General features: G+C 43.3%; 1 protein-coding gene across 1 annotated transcript in view; it reads left to right on the forward strand.

Moving 5' to 3' along the window:
- The window catches only part of OBSCN (obscurin, cytoskeletal calmodulin and titin-interacting RhoGEF), a 332,859-nt gene that overhangs the window by 299,585 nt on the left and 11,363 nt on the right, over positions 1-21,911 (forward strand). Inside the window, exons 110-116 of the mRNA XM_083186473.1 lie at positions 1,145-4,148; positions 5,099-5,221; positions 14,309-14,416; positions 17,242-17,409; positions 17,753-17,875; positions 18,875-19,042; positions 21,737-21,827. Of these exons, the coding sequence (XP_083042599.1) occupies positions 1,145-4,148; positions 5,099-5,221; positions 14,309-14,416; positions 17,242-17,409; positions 17,753-17,875; positions 18,875-19,042; positions 21,737-21,827 (3,785 nt within the window). The remainder of the gene's footprint in view (positions 1-1,144; positions 4,149-5,098; positions 5,222-14,308; positions 14,417-17,241; positions 17,410-17,752; positions 17,876-18,874; positions 19,043-21,736; positions 21,828-21,911) is intronic.

A 21,911-nucleotide genomic window follows, 5' to 3' on the forward strand; every position in this document is an offset into this window, starting at 1 on the left:
TGATTATGGTCCACAGGACTTAATATATGACAAATAAGTAGAAGATACAGATCCCTAAACTTGTTCGCAACCTAATGTAAGACCTAACGTAAAAAATCTATTCTACATGTGCCGATTTAAGTGGGGTGTGACTCATTTGAATGGCGGCTCAGATTTATTTTCCGCAAATAACCGCGCAAACTACAAATGTTTGTTTCAACAGACATAAAAATGCGTAAAATCAATTGATCCTCTCATGTAATAATAACTAAGAGGCGAATCGGTGCCATTTTCCTATTAAGATCGCAATCTTTTTTTTTTTTTTAGTGAGCAAAGACCATTTTATTTTTTCTAATAATATTCGCTAAGACGTAATGTTCTGCACAACAGAAGCTCAAACGTTTCCACTGCGGCCAATCTCATTTCTTGGCACATTTGCAAACACCATCTGTACAGTAGCAGGCAGCAAAAAAAAAAAAAAAACACAATGCACCCAAGCCAATGTAACAATTAATGGTTTCCTTGTTTTCTGTGACATTTGCAGAATAATTCTCTTGAGCATTTAAGTCAATTATTTTCAACCTTTTTCAACTTGCGGCACACCGAACAAGATTTTAAAATTGCCAAGGCACATTATCAGTTCCCCATGGGGAAAAACAGACACACTGGCCCCCACATGAAAAAAAATCATCCCCTGCCATGAACATATAAAATCACATTAGCCCCAGCATATAGAATACATAAATTAATATACACTGTCCTCCATAGAACACAAAAATAGAACACTTTTTTAGGGGAAACACAGGAGAGAACTTATTCAATGCTAAATGTGTTCAATGTGGAGTGCCCCATAGTATAGAGTTAAAATTCATCTCTGGTTCCTACGGCACACTTGACAGCTGTTCACGGCACACAAGTGTGCCACGGCAAAGTGGTGGAAAAATTCTGATTTAAGTGTTTAAGTATTCTATCTAATTAGAGGCTAACACTGCTCCTCATCTCTATTCGAGGAATTCAAGTGTGTTGCGCACCGGCGCTCGCTAGAGGGCACATAATAGAGCAATTGAATTGTTGACGGGCTGATAATTAGTAATTTATAGGAAGCTGAAGAGTGCTTTCTCCACCGTGTCACTATGTTCACCATTTTCCATTTTCCTCTTTGCAGCGTTCACTCATGTGCTATAAATCCATCCTGGTGATGAGGTCTATACCTGAGCTTCTGAACAGCAAGATGGAGAGCACATCGTTGGGTGTCCCCCGGCACCTGGTGCAATACAGCAGCTCTTCCTCCAGCAGTGGTTCTTCTTCCGATAACGAGAGTGACGCAAGCCCCACCGCCAGAGATTGTAATCCGTCTCTGGAATTGCACTTGTCCATTTTCAAGATGTCTGAAAAGGATAGATCGGAACAACAGTCCACACCAGAGCCAGAAATCAAGACAGATGTTAAAGACACATTAGGAGAGGAGAAGATAGAGAGCAAAGACATCAATCTCCAAGAGGTCGATGATACCTCAATTGGACACAAACGAGAACGTGAGGGTTCTGGGTTGTGTGACAACCAGGAAGAGCTGGGAGAAGCTGAAAAAATGCTCATTAGTTCGGTAGAGATGTCCCCTAGAAAACAACCTTTGAACAGAGCGGCCACAATTGAAGTCGGGGGCTTAGCCTCTAAAAAAGCAAAGGCCGGGTCTTTTGTTAGAGGAACGTCTGCAGACAGTGCTCTGCTGCTTGAAGGAGAAGTTGGTAAACCATCATTAGTCTGTGTTCCAAGGCAAAGCATAATAAATAGCATGTTCTACAACCAGGCCTTTGAAGGACCTGGCACAGAATCCAATGACGAGCCCTTTAAGGAGAAAGAGTTTGTCAAGCACCGTGAACGCGCGCGCAGGAGTTTGATGAAAGCAGGATACTCCCAAAAGCTTTTGAGTGGTTTGCGGGAACCACTTTTGGAGCAGTTTGCAATGGAACAAAGGATGTTGGCCCAAGATGACTCAACGTTAGACCAAGATGGTCAACTGAATGCTCTGAAAAAGTCTGCTTCATTTGATACAGTGAAGGGGCCCTTACGGTCCTCTTTTAAGGTTTCCAGCAGAAGCCGTTCCCTTGATGACTACAAATCAAGACCTTTGAGTGTTTATAAAGGAACATTAGTAGAAGAAGTAGAGCAAGATCATTCAAAAGCTGCAAAGGAAGCCATCCATACATTTGTCACTGACACTAAACATCAGGCTGAAAGATTAGCTGATGGATCTACAAGAGTTACCAGTGCACCCCTTGAGTTCCTTCAGCATTCCCCAGCTCCAAAAATATCTTCAACCCGAAGGCCCCTTTCTGCTCCCCCTATAGGGCGAGACAACAGCATCATTGCTGTCTTACATCAGCAGCCTTTATCTATTGCTGTTGGAACTAAAGAAAGTTCAACCTCTGCAATGTTGTTGGGAGATGAGGGCACTATAATTGCATTTGTAAAACCAAAAGAAATGGTGGAGTCAGAGTCTTTCTCGAAACCACCTTCAGCAGTTCTATATGACATAGACAAAGGGAAACGTTCACCTCAGTTGGCCGAATTGGTCACTAAAGGAAAAGAACAACAGTTAGACATTACCGGTGGAGTGAAGTTGACAGTCCACACGACTCCTGAGGAAAATAACTTTCTTACCTCTGATACCTCCACTGAAAAGTCAACAAATGGAGTTAAATACAGGGAAGACTTTGCTAAAGACAAGAAGAGAATTGAGGTGATTTTTCCAGAGTCTACCACAGAAAGACCACTTCACTTTGCGCAGTTTAGTGATGACAACACAAGAATAGCAGTAATACATCAATCAACTGGAGATGTTTTATCCTTATCAAAAGACATTGCAGTTCATGAAGAAGATGAAAAACACCCATCTGAAATTACTCAACCAGTGTTGTCACCAACCTCAGACTTTCCAACCCAAATAACCGCTGCCACAGGGCCATCGGGAGATATAAATATCCCGGATACCTTTATGACTGAGTTGGCTTTGAGTGGTTCCCCATTAGAGATATCTACAGTCACCCAACCTGATCCTGGAGTCAAGTTGAAGCCATTCATCCATCAGAAGACTGAGCTCAGTAAGGATCATGAGAAAGAAATATTTCCATCCCAAAAATCAGAACATGACACACAAGAACCACCCCTAAATGTTTACTGTGATGACACTTCTCGTAGTGACAGTAGAAAAAGTTTTATCAAAGATTTACAATTTTCGGAACATGGTGATGAACAATGTGTTACACTAGAGGACTTAGTAGGAGAGATGTCTTCTTTGTCAGAAGAAATGGAGGTGTTGGCAAGTGAACAAAAGCATATGTTCCAAGGAGATCTTCCTTTTCCACCAGTGATTGACCAGTCCAAGGAACCAACAGTTCCGCAAAATGTAGGCAGTTTGACCGGGGATTTCCATGCAATGGAAACAGATCCCAGCCCATTGGGTCAAATTGCAAAAGAACCACAAATCACATCAATTTCACAGTGTAGCTTTTATGAATCTCTGTCTCGAGCCCATGTCTCACCTCCACCCAATGAACACTTTGAAGAATTCACCATTGAAAGTCGCAGCTCCAGTAAAACATTTATTTCTCATTCTGACAGTTCTGGCACAGGACAGAGATCTGACAATTTCTCTGACTTAGAAGAAGCTGGTAGGCATTCGGAGGTGTCACTGGTGGAGATTGGAGAGATTCACCAGAAAAGGTCTTCATCCAGCTGTGAGCCTGTAGCGCATGGAACTTTTGATTTTGAAACTACACGTTCCCAGCTTCAAGATCTCTATGATCTATTTTCATTTCCCCGACAACCCCTTAGTATTGAAGAAAACCAGATTTCCTCATCGGCTGATCAGTGTGATCAGTCATCCGTGGCATCGCAACATGCGATGGACTCTAGAGAGACCGCTACTGATACCTCAACTGTGAGGCCTGCGGTTGAGTCGAAGAACATTCAGCCACTTCAGCCATTGCCATCAGTGGACCCTAAAGAGAAAAAAACCTCAAGAAAACGCATCAAACTCTTTCGTCATCATGGAAAGTCTGAAACTTCTGGGAAGATTGCAGAGCAAAGTCTGAAACAGAAAGTCAAAGCTTCAGTAGCCAACATTTCCCGGATCATCAAAGGAAAGCAGGGAAACAGGAAGGAAGGTGGTTACATTATTATTTGTTTTATTTATTTATGTATTACCAGTTATTTATATAGTGCACACATATATTACACAGCACTTTATGGAGAATATCTCACTCGATCACACCAGTCCCTGCCCCGTGGAGCTTACAATCTATATACCCTATAACTCTGTCACACCTAGACACTAAGGTTAGTTTTTGTCAGGAGCCAATTACCCTATCATTCCATTTTTAATGTTGAAAAAAAACAGAGTACCCCAAGGAAACCAACATGAGTACCCCAAAGAAATCAACATGAGGATGGGGAATACATACATATTGGGGGGTTAAAGGGAATCAAACCCAAGACCTCAGTGCTCACCACTAAGTCAACAATGCAGCCACATTATCTCTCCTCCTCCAGGTGACAAATGGCCGGGGCTTCCGCTAACACCACATGAACTACAGTCTACTCCATCTGAATACACTTTGCATGATAAAGTTGAGTGCACGTTGTAGAATATATATGTGAGAGTATTTGATACAAGTATTTCTATATAGGCTCTGATCTGGATAATGTGATAAGTTCTTAAAGGACATTTTACAAAGTAATAGAGTTTGCCTCAGCTATTGGGGACCTGCCTCTAGGTCCGCTGTGGTCTGCAACGTAGGGGTTCCTGAGAAATTATAGATCTGATATCCATAGGTGACACACAGAGTCCAATGTCCCATTTATCATCTTGCATCAAATACCAGGGGTCAGTATATAGAAACGTGGTGATAGGGTGCTCAGTTTCTGGCAGGGGGTGGGTTTACCAGAAGATGGATCCCCACAGGTTATTAAACAGGTTTCCACCAAAATAGTTATTACCCTTTAGCTTTTCATTACTTCTACATACAGATTAGAAAGCAAGTACCCCATCAGCTACATCTATAACTTTATAATATAGGTGATCAGTGTCTACATGGTAGTGACTTATTTCTACCTGTAGGACCGTGTGATGTGGCCAAAATTCACATTGCTGATCAAGCAGCGGCCGGCAGGATATCTGGACCGGTAAAGAAAAAGGGGCTTCCTTCCTTCAAGCTGCCGTCCTTGTCAGCGAAGGACAAAGGTAAAAGTGCGCAATAAATTATCTGCAACAGGAATCAGAGAATCAGTATTATCATAAATAATTGTGTTTGTTATTGTATCAATGTTGTACGTGTTTCAATCGAATCTCTACTTACGTCTGAGAAGGCATAATGGCAGAGGCGTAACTCTGGGAGGTAACGGAGTCATCCGCCACTGGGCTCCTGTTCTCAAGGGGGCACCTCTCCTCCCCTGTGAGTGTGAATCAGTTACTTGAAAGCTGTTCATGTTGCTTCTGTGGCTGACTCATATCTGTGTGTGTATGTGTGCACCAATATTTATCGTGCCTGCGGGCAACTGGGACGAACTTACGCCACTGCATAATGGCGTAGTTCATTGAGGACTTACCTGTACAAGCGGCAGCCTAGATGGAAAAGAACCTAAGTGTATAAAGTATATGCCTGTTTCAGATGTATATTTTGCACCTCTCAGAGACTGCACACTGATTGGCGAGTAATAGCACACAGATAGGGGCAGGTGTACCGCAGATGTGTAGAATTCCCCTTATCAGCGAATAGATAAGAAGTCTTCATCCTTAGTATCTGCTTTCCGGTATGGCAAAATGTTTCTTTCCTCTCTGATTTTGGCACAAAAGAGCAGAAGCAGCAGTTGTATGGGTTCACACAAATAAGTCAGTTAAAAATAAACTATTTGCCTGTGATGGTGCACTTTCTGCCCCCAATGCTGTTCCATGCATTATTTTTAAAAAAATATTATGAATCTATATAATAATTGATGGTAGCCTCCGCCATCTCCAACATGCACAGCGAAGTGTGCATGATGGAGATGTCGGAGGCTACCATCAATTATTATATAGATCCGTCATTTTTTTTCAAGATGCATGGATCAGCAATCGGGGCAAAAATTGCACCATCACAGGCAAATAGTTTATTTGCCTGTGTTTGGGATAAAAAAAAAAAACCAGTGGAGAAGAGGAGGATGGTTTCACCATCACAAAGTTAAATATAGATGAGAAGGTGCCCGAGTCCGTATTACTTTTTTTTTATTGTTGTTGTATAAGGATAAGTAATCAGTGCCTTGGTACATGGATAAGGAATCAGTGCTTGTGTATAAGGATAAGGAACCAGTGCCTTGGTACATGGATAAGGAATCAGTGCCTGTGTATATGGAATCAGTGCTTGTGTATATGGATAAGGAATCAGTGTTTGTGTATATGGATAAGGAATCAGTGCCTGTGTATATGGATAAGGAATCAGTGCCTGTGTATATGGATAAGGAATCAGTGCCTGTGTAGATGGATAAGGAATCAGTGCCTGTGTAGATGGATAAGGAATCAGTGCCTGTGTATATGTATAAGAATCAGTGCCTGTGTATATGGATAAGGAATCAATGCATGTGTATATGGATAAGGAATCAGTGCCTGTGTAGATGGATAAGGAATCAGTCCTTCTGTAGATGTATAAGGAATCAGTGCCTGTGTATATGGATAAGGAATCAGTGCCTGTGTATATGGATAAGGAATCAGTGCCTGTGTAGATGGATAAGGAATCAGTTCTTCTGTAGATGGATAAGGAATCAGTGCTTGTGTATATAGATAAGGAATCAGTGATTGTGTATATGGATAAGGAATCAGTGCCTGTGTATATGGATAAGGAATCAGTGCCTGTGTATATGGATAAGGAATCAGTGCCTGTGTATATGGATAAGGAATCAGTGCCTGTGTATATGGATTAGGAATCAGTGCCTGTGTAGATGGATAAGGAATCAGTGCTTGTCTATATGGATAAGGAATCAGTGCCTGTGTATATGGATAAGGAATCAGTGCTTGTGTATATGGATAAGGAATCAGTGCCTGTGTATATGGATAAGGAATCAGTGCTTGTGTATATGGATAAGGAATCAGTGCCTGTGTATATCGATAAGGAATCAATGCTTGTGTATATGGATAAGGAATCAGTGCCTGTGTATATGGATAAGGAATCAGTGCCTGTGTATATGGATAAGGAATCAGTGCTTGTGTATATAGATAAGGAATCAGTGCTTGTGTATATGGATAAGGAATTAGTGCCTGTGTATATGGATAAGGAATCAGTGCCTGTGTATATGGATAAGGAATCAGTGCCTGTGTATATGGATAAGGAATCAGTGCCTGTGTATATGGATAAGGAATCAGTACTCGTGTATATGGAATCAGTGCTTGTCTATATGGATAAGGAATCAGTGCTTGTGTATATGGATAAGGAATCAGTGCCTGTGTATATGGATAAGGAATCAGTGCCTGTGTATATGGATAAGGAATCAGTGCCTGTGTATATGCATAAGGAATCAGTGCTTGTGTAGATGACTAAGGAACCAGTGCCTGTGTATATGGATAAGGAATCAGTGCCTGTGTAGATGGATAAGGAATCAGTTCCTGTGTATATGGATAAGGAATCAGTGCCTGTGTATATGGATAAGGAATCAGTGCCTGTGTATATGGATAAGGAATCAGTGCTTGTGTAGATGGATAAGGAATCCGTGCCTGTGTATATGGATTAGAAAATCAGTGCCTGTGCATATGGATAAGGAATCAGTACTCGTGTATATGGAATCAGTGCTTGTGTAGATGGATAAGGAATCAGTTCCTGTGTATTTTGATAAGGAATCAGTGCCTGTGTATATGGATAAGGAATCAGTACTCGTGTATATGGAATCAGTGCTTGTCTATATGGATAAGGAATCAGTGCTTGTGTATATGGATAAGGAATCAGTGCCTGTGTATATGGATAAGGAATCAGTGCCTGTGTATATGGATAAGGAATCAGTGCCTGTGTATATGGATAAGGAATCAGTGCTTGTGTAGATGGATAAGGAATCAGTTCCTGTGTATATGGATAAGGAATCAGTGCTTGTGTATATGGATAAGGAATCAGTACCTGTGTATATGGATAAGGAATCAGTGCCCGTGTATACGGATAAGGAATCAGTGCCTGTGTATATGGATAACGAATCAGTGCCTGTGTATATGGATAAGGAATCAGTGCTTGTGTAGATGGATAAGGAATCAGTGCCTGTGTATATGGATAAGGAATCAGTACCTGTGTATATGGAATCAGTGATTGTGTATATGGATAAGGAATCAGTGCTTGTGTATATGGATAAGGAATCAGTGCCTGTGTATATGGATAAGGAATCAGTGCCTGTGTATATGGATAAGGAATCAGTTTTTGTGTATATGGATAAAGAATCAGTGCCTGTGTATATGGATAAGGAATCAGTGCCTGTGTAGATGGATAAGTAATCAGTGCTTGTGTAGATGGATAAGGAATCAGTTCCTGTGTATTTTGATAAGGAATCAGTGCCTGTGTATATGGATAAGGAATCAGTACTCGTGTATATGGAATCAGTGCTTGTCTATATGGATAAGGAATCAGTGCTTGTGTATATGGATAAGGAATCAGTGCCTGTGTATATGGATAAGGAATCAGTGCCTGTGTATATGGATAAGGAATCAGTGCCTGTGTATATGGATAAGGAATCAGTGCTTGTGTAGATGGATAAGGAATCAGTTCCTGTGTATATGGATAAGGAATCAGTGCTTGTGTATATGGATAAGGAATCAGTACCTGTGTATATGGATAAGGAATCAGTGCCCGTGTATATGGATAAGGAATCAGTGCCTGTGTATATGGATAACGAATCAGTGCCTGTGTATATGGATAAGGAATCAGTGCTTGTGTAGATGGATAAGGAATCAGTGCCTGTGTATATGGATAAGGAATCAGTACCTGTGTATATGGAATCAGTGATTGTGTATATGGATAAGGAATCAGTGCTTGTGTATATGGATAAGGAATCAGTGCCTGTGTATATGGATAAGGAATCAGTGCCTGTGTATATGGATAAGGAATCAGTTTTTGTGTATATGGATAAAGAATCAGTGCCTGTGTATATGGATAAGGAATCAGTGCCTGTGTAGATGGATAAGTAATCAGTGCCTGTGTAGATGGATAAGGAATCAGTGCCTGTGTAGATGGATAAGGAATCAGTGCCTGTGTATATGGATAAGGAATCAGTGCCTGTGTATATGGATAAGGAATCAGTGCCTGTGTAGATGGATAAGGAATCAGTGCCTGTGTATATGGATAAGGAATCAGTGCCTGTGTATATCGATAAGGAATCAATGCCTGTGTATATGGATAAGGAATCAGTGCCTGTGTATATGGATAAGGAATCAATGCTTGTGTATATGGATAAGGAATCAGTGCCAGTGTATATGGAATCAGTGATTGTGTATATGGATAAGGAATCAGTGCTTGTGTATATGGATAAGGAATCAGTGCCTGTGTATATGGATAAGGAATCAGTGCTTGTGTATATGGATAAGGAATCAGTGCTTGTGTATATAGATAAGGAATCAATGCTTGTGTATATGGATAAGGAATCAGTGCCTGTGTATATGGAATCAGTGATTGTGTATATGGATAAGGAATCAGTGCTTGTGTATATGGATAAGGAATCAGTGCCTGTGTATATGGATAAGGAATCAGTGCCTGTGTATATGGATAAGGAATCAGTGTCTGTGTATATGGATAAGGAATCAGTGCCTGTGTATATGGATAAGGAATCAGTGCCTGTGTATATGGATAAGGAATCAGTGCCTGTGTAGATGGATAAGGAATCAGTGCCTGTGTAGATGGATAAGGAATCAGTGCCTGTGTATATCGATAAGGAATCAGTGCCTGTGTATATGGATAAGGAATCAGTGCCTGTGTATATGGATAAGGAATCAGTGCTTGTGTATATGGATAAGGAATCAGTGCTTGTGTATATGGATAAGGAATCAGTGCTTGTGTGTATAGATAAGGAATCAGTGCCTGTGTATATGGATAAGGAATCAGTGCTTGTGTATATGGATAAGGAATCAGTGCCTGTGTATATGGATAAGGAATCAGTGCTTGTGTATATGGATAAGGAATCAGTTCCTGTGTATATGGATAAGGAATCAGTTCCTGTGTATATGGATAAGGAATCAGTGCTTGTGTAGATGGATAAGGAATCAGTGCTTGTGTATATGGATAAGGAATCAGTGCTTGTGTATATGGATAAGGAATCAGTTCCTGTGTATATGGATAAGGAATCAGTTCCTGTGTATATGGATAAGGAATCAGTGCTTGTGTAGATGGATAAGGAATCAGTGCTTGTGTATATGGATAAGGAATCAGTGCTTGTGTATATGGATAAGGAATCAGTGCTTGTGTGTATAGATAAGGAATCAGTGCTTGTGTATATGGATAAGGAATCAGTGCTTGTGTATATGGATAAGGAATCAGTTCCTGTGTGTCACACACAAATTATGTAAAACGAGACACTACGGTCATGTATACATTTTAGATTTAGATTGATCAGGCCCAATAACTGAGGAATAGGTGCGAGCTGGAAATAAAATGTTACCAATGACAGAACGTATTATCTGGATTTTTTATTATTATTGATATATTGGTCTTTGGGTGATAGGAATGTTCTGCTAAAGGCAGGAAATCAGCAATAATATGTCAAAGGTAAAATATTCCGTTTATTTAATGTCAGAATAAATCTTAACTGCTGTCTACCAATTGTCTTACATTATGCCGATGCGGATTTCTGAGATATCAAAAGATTAAAAAACAGCGGCCCAGATGTTTTTCGATCAGTGGAATCTATTTTATTTATTATTTATTAACCGTTTCTTATATAGCGCATACATATTCTGCAGCGCTGTACAGAGAATATTATTACCAGTTGTTATATAGCGCATACATATTCTGCAGCGCTGTACAGAGAATATTATTACCAGTTATTTATATAGCGCACACATATTCTGCAGCGCTGTACAGAGAATATTATTACCAGTTATTATATAGCGCATACATATTCTGCAGCGCTGTACAGAGAATATTATTACCAGGTATTTATATAGCGCACACATATTCCACAGCGCTGTACAGAGAATATTATTACCAGTTATTTATATAGTGCACACATATTCCACAGCGCTGTACAGAGAATATTATTACCAGTTATTATATAGCGCACACATATTCCACAGCGCTGTAAAGAGAATATTATTACCAGTTATTTATATAGCGCACACATATTCCACAGCGCTGTACAGAGTATAGTTGAACAATCACATCAGTCCCTGCCACAGTGGAGCTTACAATCTATATTCCCTACCACATGTACACGCACACACAGACATTGTAGGGATAATTTTGATAGGAGCCAATTAGCCTACCAGTATATTTTTGGATTGTGGGAGGAACCCGGAGTACCCGGAGGAAACCCACGCAAGTATGGGGAGAATATACAAACTCCGCACAGTTAGGTCCATGGTGGGAATGGAACCCATGACCTCAGCACTGTGAGGCAGTAATGGTAAGTGTGTGTATCAGCTATCTCTTATATATTTGGCTACATCTGTCACTCAAAGTGTGTCTGGAGCTATAACGCTGGGTGGAGCCTCTGACTCACATGACTGACTCACATGACAGAGAACCAGCCCAGTGAGCCCACAGACAGTTCCAGACACCCTCTGCCTCCCCATGTTGCCCAGCACTGCTACTCCACAGCCACCAGGTGAGCGCCCCCCACCGCGACTCCCGCGATTCGCGGCAAACCACCCCGCGACCCCCCCTCCCGCGATTCGCGGCAAAAACACCCCCTCCCCCACGACCCCCCCTCCCACGATTCGCGGCAAAAACCCCCCCCCCCTCGATTCGCGGCAACACCCCCCCCCCCGCGACCCCCCCTCCCACGATTCGTGGCAAAAACACCCCCCCGTGACCCCCCTTGCACGATTCGTGGCACCCCCCCACGCGACCCCCCCTCCCGCGATTCGCGGCAAAAACACCCCCTCCCCCGCGACCCCCCCTCCCGCGATTCGTGGCAAAAACACACCCCCCCCCCCCGTGACCCCCCTTGCACGATTCGCGGCACCCCCCCCCCCTTCCCCCACGCGACCCCCCTCCCGCAATTCGCGGCACCCCCCCGGAATTCGCAGCAGCCCCAGGATTAAATGGCACATGCAAAACACTGACATGGCTATGGTCGACAAAGAAAAAGGTTGACATGAGTTTTTGAAGATTTATTTTTCATTTTTTTTATGTTTTCATATTCATTGTCAAGTGTTGACATGGACACCAATGAAGTGCCACACTTATGTCAACACTTACATGTGTTGACCTTTCTGTGTTGATTTTTTTCATATGGCGATTCGTGTCACATTCCCCCCCGCAACCCCCCCTCCCACGTTTCGCAGCACCCCCCCGCGACCACCCCTCCCACAATTCGCGGCAACCCCCCACCGGAACCCCCGTGAACCCCGCCCTCCCGCGATTGGCTGCACCCACCCCCCGCGACCCCCCCTCCCGCAATTGGCGGCACCCCCCCACGATTCACGGCAGCCCCAAGATTAAATGGCACATGCAAAACACTGACATGGCTATGGTCGACAATGAAAAAGGTTGACATGAGTTTTTGAAGATTTATTTTTCATTTTTTTAATGTTTGCATATTCATTCTCATGTGTCGACATGGATACCAATGAAGTGCCACACTTATGTCAACATTTACATGTGTTGACCTTTCTGTGTTGATTTTTTCTTGTGGCGATTTGCATCACACCCCCCCCCCCCCCGGCAACCCCCACTCCCGCGATTCACGGCACACACCCCCCTCCACCCTGCGACCCCCACTCCCGCGATTCGCGGCACCCCCCCCCCCCCGCGACCCCCCTTACCGCGATTTGCGGCACCCCCCCCCCAGAATTTGCAGCAGCCCCAGGATTACATGGCACGTGCAAAACACTGACATGGCTTTGGTCGACAATGAAAAAGGTTGACATGAGTTTTTGAAGATTTATTTTTCATTTTTTAAATGTTTTCATATTCATTGTCATGTGTTGACATGGACACCAATGAAGTGCCACACTTATGTCAACATTTACATGTGTTGACCTTTCTGTGTTGATTTTTTCATGTGGCGATTTGCGTCACATTCCCCCCCGCAACCCCCCTCCCGCGTTTCGCAGCACCCCCCGGCATCCCCCCGCGACCCCCCCTCCCACAATTCGCGGCAACCCCCCACCGGAACCCCCGTGAACCCCGCCCTCCCGCGATTGGCTGCACCCAACCCCGCGACCCCCTCTCCCGCAATTCGCGGCACCCCCCCCCCCCCCACGATTCAAGGCAGCCCCAGGATTAAATGGCACATGCAAAACACTGACATGGCTATGGTCGACAATGAAAAAGGTTGACATGAGTTTTTGAAGATATATTTTTCATTTTTTTAATGTTTTCATATTCATTCTCATGTGTCGACATGGATACCAATGAAGTGCCACACTTATGTCAACAATTACATGTGTTGACCTTTCTGTGTTGATTTTTTCTTGTGGCGATTCGCATCACCCCCCCCCCGCAACCCCCACTCCCGCGATTCACGGCACACACCCCCCTCCCCCCCTGCGACCCCCACTCCCGCGATTCTCGGCACCCCACCCCGTGACCCCCCCTCCCGTGATTCGCGGCACACACCCCGCGACCCCCCCTCCCACGATTCGCCGCAACCCCTGCCCCCGCAACCCCCCCTCCCACGATTTGCGGCAACCCTCCCCCCGCCACCCCCCCTCCAGAGATTCTCTGCAACCCCTCCCCTCCCGCAATTCACAGCAACCACCCCCCCGCAACCCCCCCTCCCACAATTCGCGGCACCCCCCGCGTCGCCCCCTCCCGCAATTTGCGGCACCCCCCCGCGACCCCCCCTCCCGCAATTTGCGAACACCCAAGTTGCAATACAGGGCATCTTTCATACAATTCTAACCATATTTCTCATATACAAACGTTCACAAATTAAGGGGGCGCAGCCCCTTACGACAGTGTGAAGAGCGCCCGTAGGGCGCGTTGAATCACCTAGTACCATTATAATAGTATAATTTCATAAGTTCAATTATAACTTCCTCCGGTACACTGTGTATTCAGTAACCGCACTGTTTATAGTAAATGCTGGTATTGAATCTGCGCCATATGCGCTATGTATGGTAGTGTTGGTATGTAACTCCATAAATAAACACAACTCTCTGTGTCAGCAGCACCAGCGTTTGTCGAGGAGCTGACGGACCAGACCGTCGTCGTTGGTCACATGGTCACGCTAACTTGTCGGACTGCCCATGCTGTGACGGACGTGGTATGGTATAAAGGTAAGCCTGCCTCCGTTGGTCAGTGTCATTTTTCATTACGCAGTTCCCAGATCGCCATCTACACGGCATACATAGACAGCTTCTTCAACACAAGGCCACCTACAGGCAGACTGTTTCACCGTACTTGGCATTCATCAGTGTAGGCTCAGGGTTCTGCAGAGATTGCTATAACTAAATTGATAGTCCTGTTCGTCCTCTGGCAACACAAGGAGTTCACATACTGTACATGCACCGTCTCCACCTTTTGTAAATTATTTTTTCCTGGAACCTGAGATAGGGGGTGACATTTAATGGGATGCAATTTTTAGGCGCTTCCCGAAATCGCACCATATCGCATTTTTTGCCCTAATTTGCATATTTGATGAGAATTCCCGGCAAATTCACGGCAAAAAAGTGCGATATGGTGTGATTTTTTAATGAAAATGTGAGATTTTTAGTTATGAAAATGTGCGATTTTGAGGACATGTGCAATTTTGTTTTAAATAAAAACAGTGTGGGGTCCCCCCTCCTGAGCATAACCAGCCCCGGGCTCAAAGAGCCGGTCCTGGTTTCATAAAATCACAGGTCAAAACAAACAGGGGTCCCCTTGATTTTATAAAACCAGCACCAGGCTTAAGGGCCGGTCCTGGTTCCCAAAATATGGGTGACAAAATGTACCCCGTATTTCAAGAACCAGCACCTGGCCCAACCAGCAAGCAGGGTAATGCCACATCTGGGGGGGAGACTTTTTTAAGTCGACCAAAGCATTCAAAGCATTCACCCCTGACTGGTCAGCATGGGCAGGGATCCTGGGGAAGTGGGGACCCCAATGAAGGTGTCCCACTCCAGAATTTGTGTGTTTACATCAAGAGTTAGGCCCGCCCATCAGCCATTTCCTCAATCATGATTGGCTGGTGGGTGGGCCTAACTCCCGGTCTGTGGGGGTAGTGCCGACTGAATATTACCCAAGGAGCTGGCACTGCCTGAATCCTGTATAAAAGACAAAAAAACGTAGTAGGTGTATCCAGCGCTAAAGCAGTTCCCATCCAATAATCACACCTGATGTGAAATGGTAAGTAAAAACAGTCACCATATACCAGTCCAATTTTCAAAGGTCAATCAAAGGCAATGATGTGGGGAGCAACGTCCTCAATTAATCCAAAGATCATGCAAGAAAAACAAGCAGAGGATAGTGCAAATAACGTTTTTACAATGAACACGATTTAATAACAATTTTGCACTCACAATAAAAAGACATCAACAAGCATGAAAGGGATATCCTTAAGGCAAGGCAGCATACACAGTTGAAAATCACAAAGTATGTGATGTGTATGCTGCCTTGCCTTAAGGATATCCCTTTCATGCTTGTTGATGTCTTTTTATTGTGAGTGCAAAATTGTTATTAAATCGTGTTCATTGTAAAAACGTTATTTGCACTATCCTCTGCTTGTTTTTCTTGCATGATCTTTGGATTAATTGAGGACGTTGCTCCCCACATCATTGCCTTTGATTGACCTTTGAAAATTGGACTGGTATATGGTGACTGTTTTTACTTACCATTTCACATCAGGTGTGATTATTGGATGGGAACTGCTTTAGCGCTGGATACACCTACTACGTTTTTTTGTCTTTTATACTTGCTTCATTGGGTGTAACTGGATGACACTCACTGTAGGTGTACTAAGCAGCTTTTGTTTTATTAAGCGCACATAACTTGAAAACACCCCCTCTTTTTTGCTCACTGCCTGAATCCTACCCGAGGAGGTGGCACCGCCTGAATCCTACCCAAGGAGGTGGCACCGCCTGAATCTATCCAAGAAGGCAGTGCTGCCTGAATCCTACCCAAGGGGGTGGCACCACCTGAATCCTACCCAAGGAGGTGGCACTGCCTGAATCCTATCCAAGAAAGCAGTGCTGCCTTAATCCTACCCAAGGAGGTGGCACCGCCTGGATCCTACCCAAGGAGGTGGCACCACCTGAATCTTACCGGAGGAGGTGGTGCTGCCTGAATCCTACCCAAGGAGGGGGCGTTACCTGAATCCTACCAAAGGAGGTGGCGTCACCTGAATCCAAGCAAGGAGGTGGCTCCTCCTGGATCCTACCCAAGGAGATGGCGTCACCTGAATCCAAGCAAAGAGGTAGTGCATTAGCTGAATCCAAGCAAGGACGTGGCACCACCTGAATCCTATCCAAGGAGGAGGCATCACCTGAATCCTATAAAGAAGGTGGTGCTGCCTGAATTCTACTCAAAGAGGTGGAGTCTCCTGAATCCTACCCAAGGAGGTTGCATCATGTGAATTCAAGCAAGGAGGTGGTGCTGCCTTAATCCTACCCAAGGACGTGATGCCATCTAAACCCTACCGGAGGAGGTGGCTCCTCCTAAATACTACCCAAGGAGGTGGCATCACCTGAATCCTACCAAAAGAGGTGGCCACTCCTGAATCAACCAAGGAGGTGGTATTTTCACCTCACAGTCTGTATGAGCATCTGTAGATGTAGGGTACAACTACAGATGTATAATATCCCTTCAGAGATGGAAAAGACAAGTAATACGTCATATCAGTGCCATTAGCTAATTAATGTCCAGTAAGTTATTTAGAGCTTTAATATTTTGGGAAGATTAGGCCCATCTTCCTTGGGTCTAAGATAATAGGACACTTGCAGATCTAATTGGCTGTTGCAACACCATGTGACGACCGGTGGTGGCATTGCGCAGATGACAGAGTAGGCCTACGATAATTCCTTAGCTCCTGGCCATTGGGCCGTAATTTCTAACCGGTCCTGTATCACTTTTTTAGATGTTATTCCTAGAGATCTCTCACCCACATTCATGTATCTCCCTACAGACGGGGTGACCATTCACGGCAGTGAGAGGGTCCTCATCTCCTCCACCCTGAAGAACTACCACCTGCTCACCATACTGGTGGTCAACATGCAAGACTTTGGAATCTACGCCTGTGTGGCCACCAACGTCCTGGGCAGCGCCTCCACGTGCTGCATAATAAAGAGAGCTGGTGAGTGGGGCTGTATAACATTAGACATAATGATCACCTACGTGCGTGTTTCTCCACCACCCCCGTATTGTGAGTGGCACATTCTCATTCTAGCAGGCTGCACCATCACAACCAGTGCAGTTCCTCTTTACTGCCTGAGGGGTCGCTCTCTGCTGTAATTACTACTGTACACAGCAATGTTGGGCTGGGCGTATTCTGCAGCAGGTAGTGCTTACACGGCATGTAATAAATAAGTGATATGTGATTATTATACAACTACACTGTGAGTTACTGTTATTAGTAACGTGTGATGTCTGAGTACAGGGTAAACGCATATAATAATATAACGCTTTTCATCAATCAGAAATCCCATGCTGCCCCTCCAGCCCAGACGTCGCGCAGGTGTACAAGGACGGGGCACTTATTGTATGGAAACCTGTGGAATCCAGCACTCCTGTCACCTACTTCCTCCAGTACCGGAAGGAGGGTGAGTGTTGTAGCAGAAGGAGGAGGGTGAGTGTTGTAGCAGGGGGAGGAGGAGGAGTGTTGGAGCAGAGAGATGAAGGTGAGTGTTGTAGCAGAGAGATGAAGGTGAGTGTTGTAGTAGAGAGGGGAGGGTGAGTGTTGTAGTGTAGAGGGGAAGGTGAGTGTTGTAGTAGAGAGGGGATGGTGAGTGTTGTAGCAGAGAGATGAGGGTGCGTGTTGTAGTGTAGAGGGGGTGAGTGTTGTAGCAGGGGGAGGAGGGGGAGTGTTGTAGCAGAGAGATGAAGGTGAGTGTTGTAGTAGAGAGGGGAGGGTGAGTGTTGTAGTGTAGAGGGGAAGGTGAGTGTTGTAGTAGAAAGGGGATGGTGAGTGTTGTAGCAGAGAGATAAGGGTGCGTGTTGTAGTGTAGAGGGGGTGAGTGTTGTGGTAGAGAGGGGAGGGTGAGTGTTGTAGAAGAGAGATGAGGGTGAGTGTTGTAGTAGGAGGGGAGGGTGAGTGTTGTAGTAGAGATATGAGAGTGAGTATTGTAATAGAGAGGGGGAGTATTGTAGTAGAGAGGGGAAAGTGAGTGTTGTAGTAGAGAGGGGAGGGTGAGCGTTGTAGTAGCGAGGGGAAGGTGAGTGTTGTAGTAGAGAGGGGAAGGTGAGTGTTGTAGTAGAGAGAGGATGATGAGTATTGTAATAGAGAGGGGATGGTAAGTGTTGTAGTAGAGAGGGGATGGCGAGTGTTGCAGTAGAGAGAGGATGATGAGTATTTAATAGAGAGGGGATGGTAAGTGTTGTAGTAGAGAGAGGATGGTGAGTGTTGAAGTAGGTGGATGGTGAGTGTTGTAATAGAGAGAGGACGGTGAGTGTTGTCTCAGAAAGACCCATTGCTAAGTGAAGGAGACTCGTTGCTATGCGAGAGACACCCAGGGCAACCATTCGCTGCTGGAAGGAGACCCACAGCTGTGGCAGAGGGAACCCTGCTATCTCATAGGTCTCCGTGGTCACTGTTCCCCCAGGTGAGGAGTGGAGAGCGCTGACACTGGATATCTCTGACTGCTGCTACTCTACACACAACCTCTCCGAGGGCCATGTACACTCATTCAGGATCGCCTGTATCAGCAAAGCTGGGATGGGTCCTTACAGCAACCCCTCTGTAGGTGTGAGGATCGGGAGGAGCAGCCCAGGTGCGTCTTCCTGCGGGATCCATCTATCTATCTATATCATATCTATATATCTATGTATCTATCCTAATATCTATCTATCCATCCTCATATCTATCCTCATATCTATCCTCATATATATCTATCTATCTATCTATCTATCTATCTTCTATCTATATTTTATCTATCTATCTATCTCATATATATCTATCTCATATCTATCTATCTATCCTCATATATATCTATAGGGCCGTACACACGTTTGGATTTTTGGCCATTTTCGATTCGATTTTGCTTATAGGAGCAAAATCAGATCGAATCCTGTAAGAAATCGTTTCGGTTTGTTGTTCCTTTCGATCTAAATTCGAATCGATGCGCGCTCCCGTTTTCGCCAAATCGAACAAAAAAATCCTCTATGCAGCCAAGGAAATCTCGAAAGGGATCTAGTAAATCGAATGTGTTTTTGTTGTTTTTGATTGGAATTCGATTCGATTTCGATTGAGCATTAGATATGAGTCATGCAGCCACTCCCCTGCCTACCATTTTGGTTTCTCACTTTTTTTAAAGAAGGTTGCAGATCGAAGGGATATAGAAAGTAGAACGAAATCGAAATCGAATCGATTGCACAAGTGCAAATCGAATTTCACATCGAAGGAAAAATCGAAAGGTGGTGGAGGGGGGGAATCGAAATCGGATCTACATCGAATCGAAATCGATTCGAAGTCGATGCGTGTGTACGGCCCTTAACTCATATTTATCTATCTATATTCTATCTATCTCATATCTATCTCATATCTATACTATCTATCTCATATCTATCTATCTATCTATCCTCATATCTATCTTTCTATCTATCTATCTATCTATCTATCTATCTCATATCTATCTCATATCTATCTATCTATCTATCTATCTCATATCTATCTCATATCTATCTATCTATCCTCATATCTATCTATCTATCTATCTATCTATCCTCATATCTATCTATTCTAGTTAAAACTGAAATATACAACACATAACATACAGAACAAACAAGTGAATAAAGTGAGTGATTTAGTATTCTCCTTTCTATATCTGATTATTTCAGTCAGCTTGTTGTCTGAGAGAGTCTCAAAACTTTTCACAATTGTTATAGTTTCTGTTATTTGCAAATGCTTTTTGGCAACATAGTATTTATACAGTTTGTATTATTGCAGCAAATGAACAGTGTGTTATAACTTTGTATCACTTTTATTTCTTTTGTTCACTCAATTGTGTAGTAAACATCATTTATTCCTCAGTGGTTAATACTGTGTACTGTCATCACTTTTCAACCAGGGGATTCAGTTCATTGCCTTATGCTCGGCTAATATAGGTAAGAATGGTGTACATGTCTTTTAATAATACATGTGGTGATTAGCTTGTTGCTGTTAGGGAATCAATAGTTGGGTAATATCACTGCATAGTATATGATCCTGCTCGCCAATGTAAGGGATGTGGTCCTAACTGCCACTTCACAAAGTAAATTAAAAAGTGCAATTCTAAAAGCAACAGAACTTTGTGTCAAAAGAGTTATGAAAAACACAAGAAAAAGAAAGCCAGTGTGGTTTGCAAAAGAAGTAGTAAGTATTGTGAAAGCAAAAAAGTTGGCCTTTAAGAAATTTAAGCAGACGCAGAAGAATGAGGACAAAGAGGTGTTAGATCTTGTTAGACAGAAGGAGGCTAAGAAGGTAATCAGATGTGCAAAAGCACAGGCTGAAGAGAAAATGGCCCAGTCAGTGGGTAAAGGGGGGAACTTTTATTAGGTATATAAGTGAAAGGAGAAAAACAAAAAGTGGAATAATTAGACTAAAGACAGAGAGTGGAAGTCTTTAAAAGACATGTACACCATTCTTACCTATATTCGCCGAGCATAAGGCAATGAACTGAATCCCCTGGTTGAAAAGTGATGACAGTACACAGTATTAACCACAGAGGAATAAATGACATTTACTAAACACTTGAGTAAACAAAATAAATAAAAGTGATACAAAGTTATAACACACTGTTTCTTTGCTGCAAAAATACAAACTGTATAAATACTATGTTGCCAAAAGGCATTTGCAAATAACAGAAACTATAACCATTGTGAAAAGTTTTGAGCTCTAACAACAAGCTGACTAAAATAATCAGATATAGAAAGGAGAATACTAAAAGGCACACGGAATCCCCACACGTGCTTTTTTAAACACACACTTTATTCACTTGTTTGTTCTGTATGTTATGTGTTGTATATTTCGCAGTTTTAACTCTTTAGATATTAAAAGTTAAATTCTTTAGGTGCACCACACCAAGACAGAGCTTTCTTTTCTCTTGCAAATAAACAATTGTCTGTGGTAAGCACACCCCTGACCTAAAAGAGGGTAATAACTCAGAATAAATACAACACAATAAATAAATACAATTCATCTATATCTAGATAATTATCATTATCTTGTGCGGCTGTTCCCCACACAATCCTCATATCTATCTTTCTATATCTAGCCTCATATCTATCTATCTATCTATCTATCTATCTATCTATCTCATATTATTCTATCATCAATCTATCTATCTATCTATCTATCTATCTATCTGTCTGTCTGTCTGTCTGTCTATCTATCTACAGTACATATAAATCTATCTATCTATTTGTCTATCTATTTATCTATCTAACAAAAAATCTACTTGACAGTTTTTTCTCCTTCATGTTCTCAGCTGATTCCTCTGGACTGCGGGGGGCTGCGGAGAGAGACCACAAGCCTGCAGACCGGGAACTGACCAGTGATTTACAGCTGGAGGAGAAGAGGTGAGACGTGACCTATGTCTGTGTCATTGTCCCCACTGGACAGGAGATGTTACAGTAATGCTGTGTACACAGGGGATTACATGT

Source organism: Crinia signifera, chromosome 5, assembly GCF_055691185.1.
Source record: "Crinia signifera chromosome 5, ASM5569118v1, whole genome shotgun sequence".
Classification (NCBI taxonomy): Eukaryota; Metazoa; Chordata; class Amphibia; order Anura; family Myobatrachidae; genus Crinia; species Crinia signifera.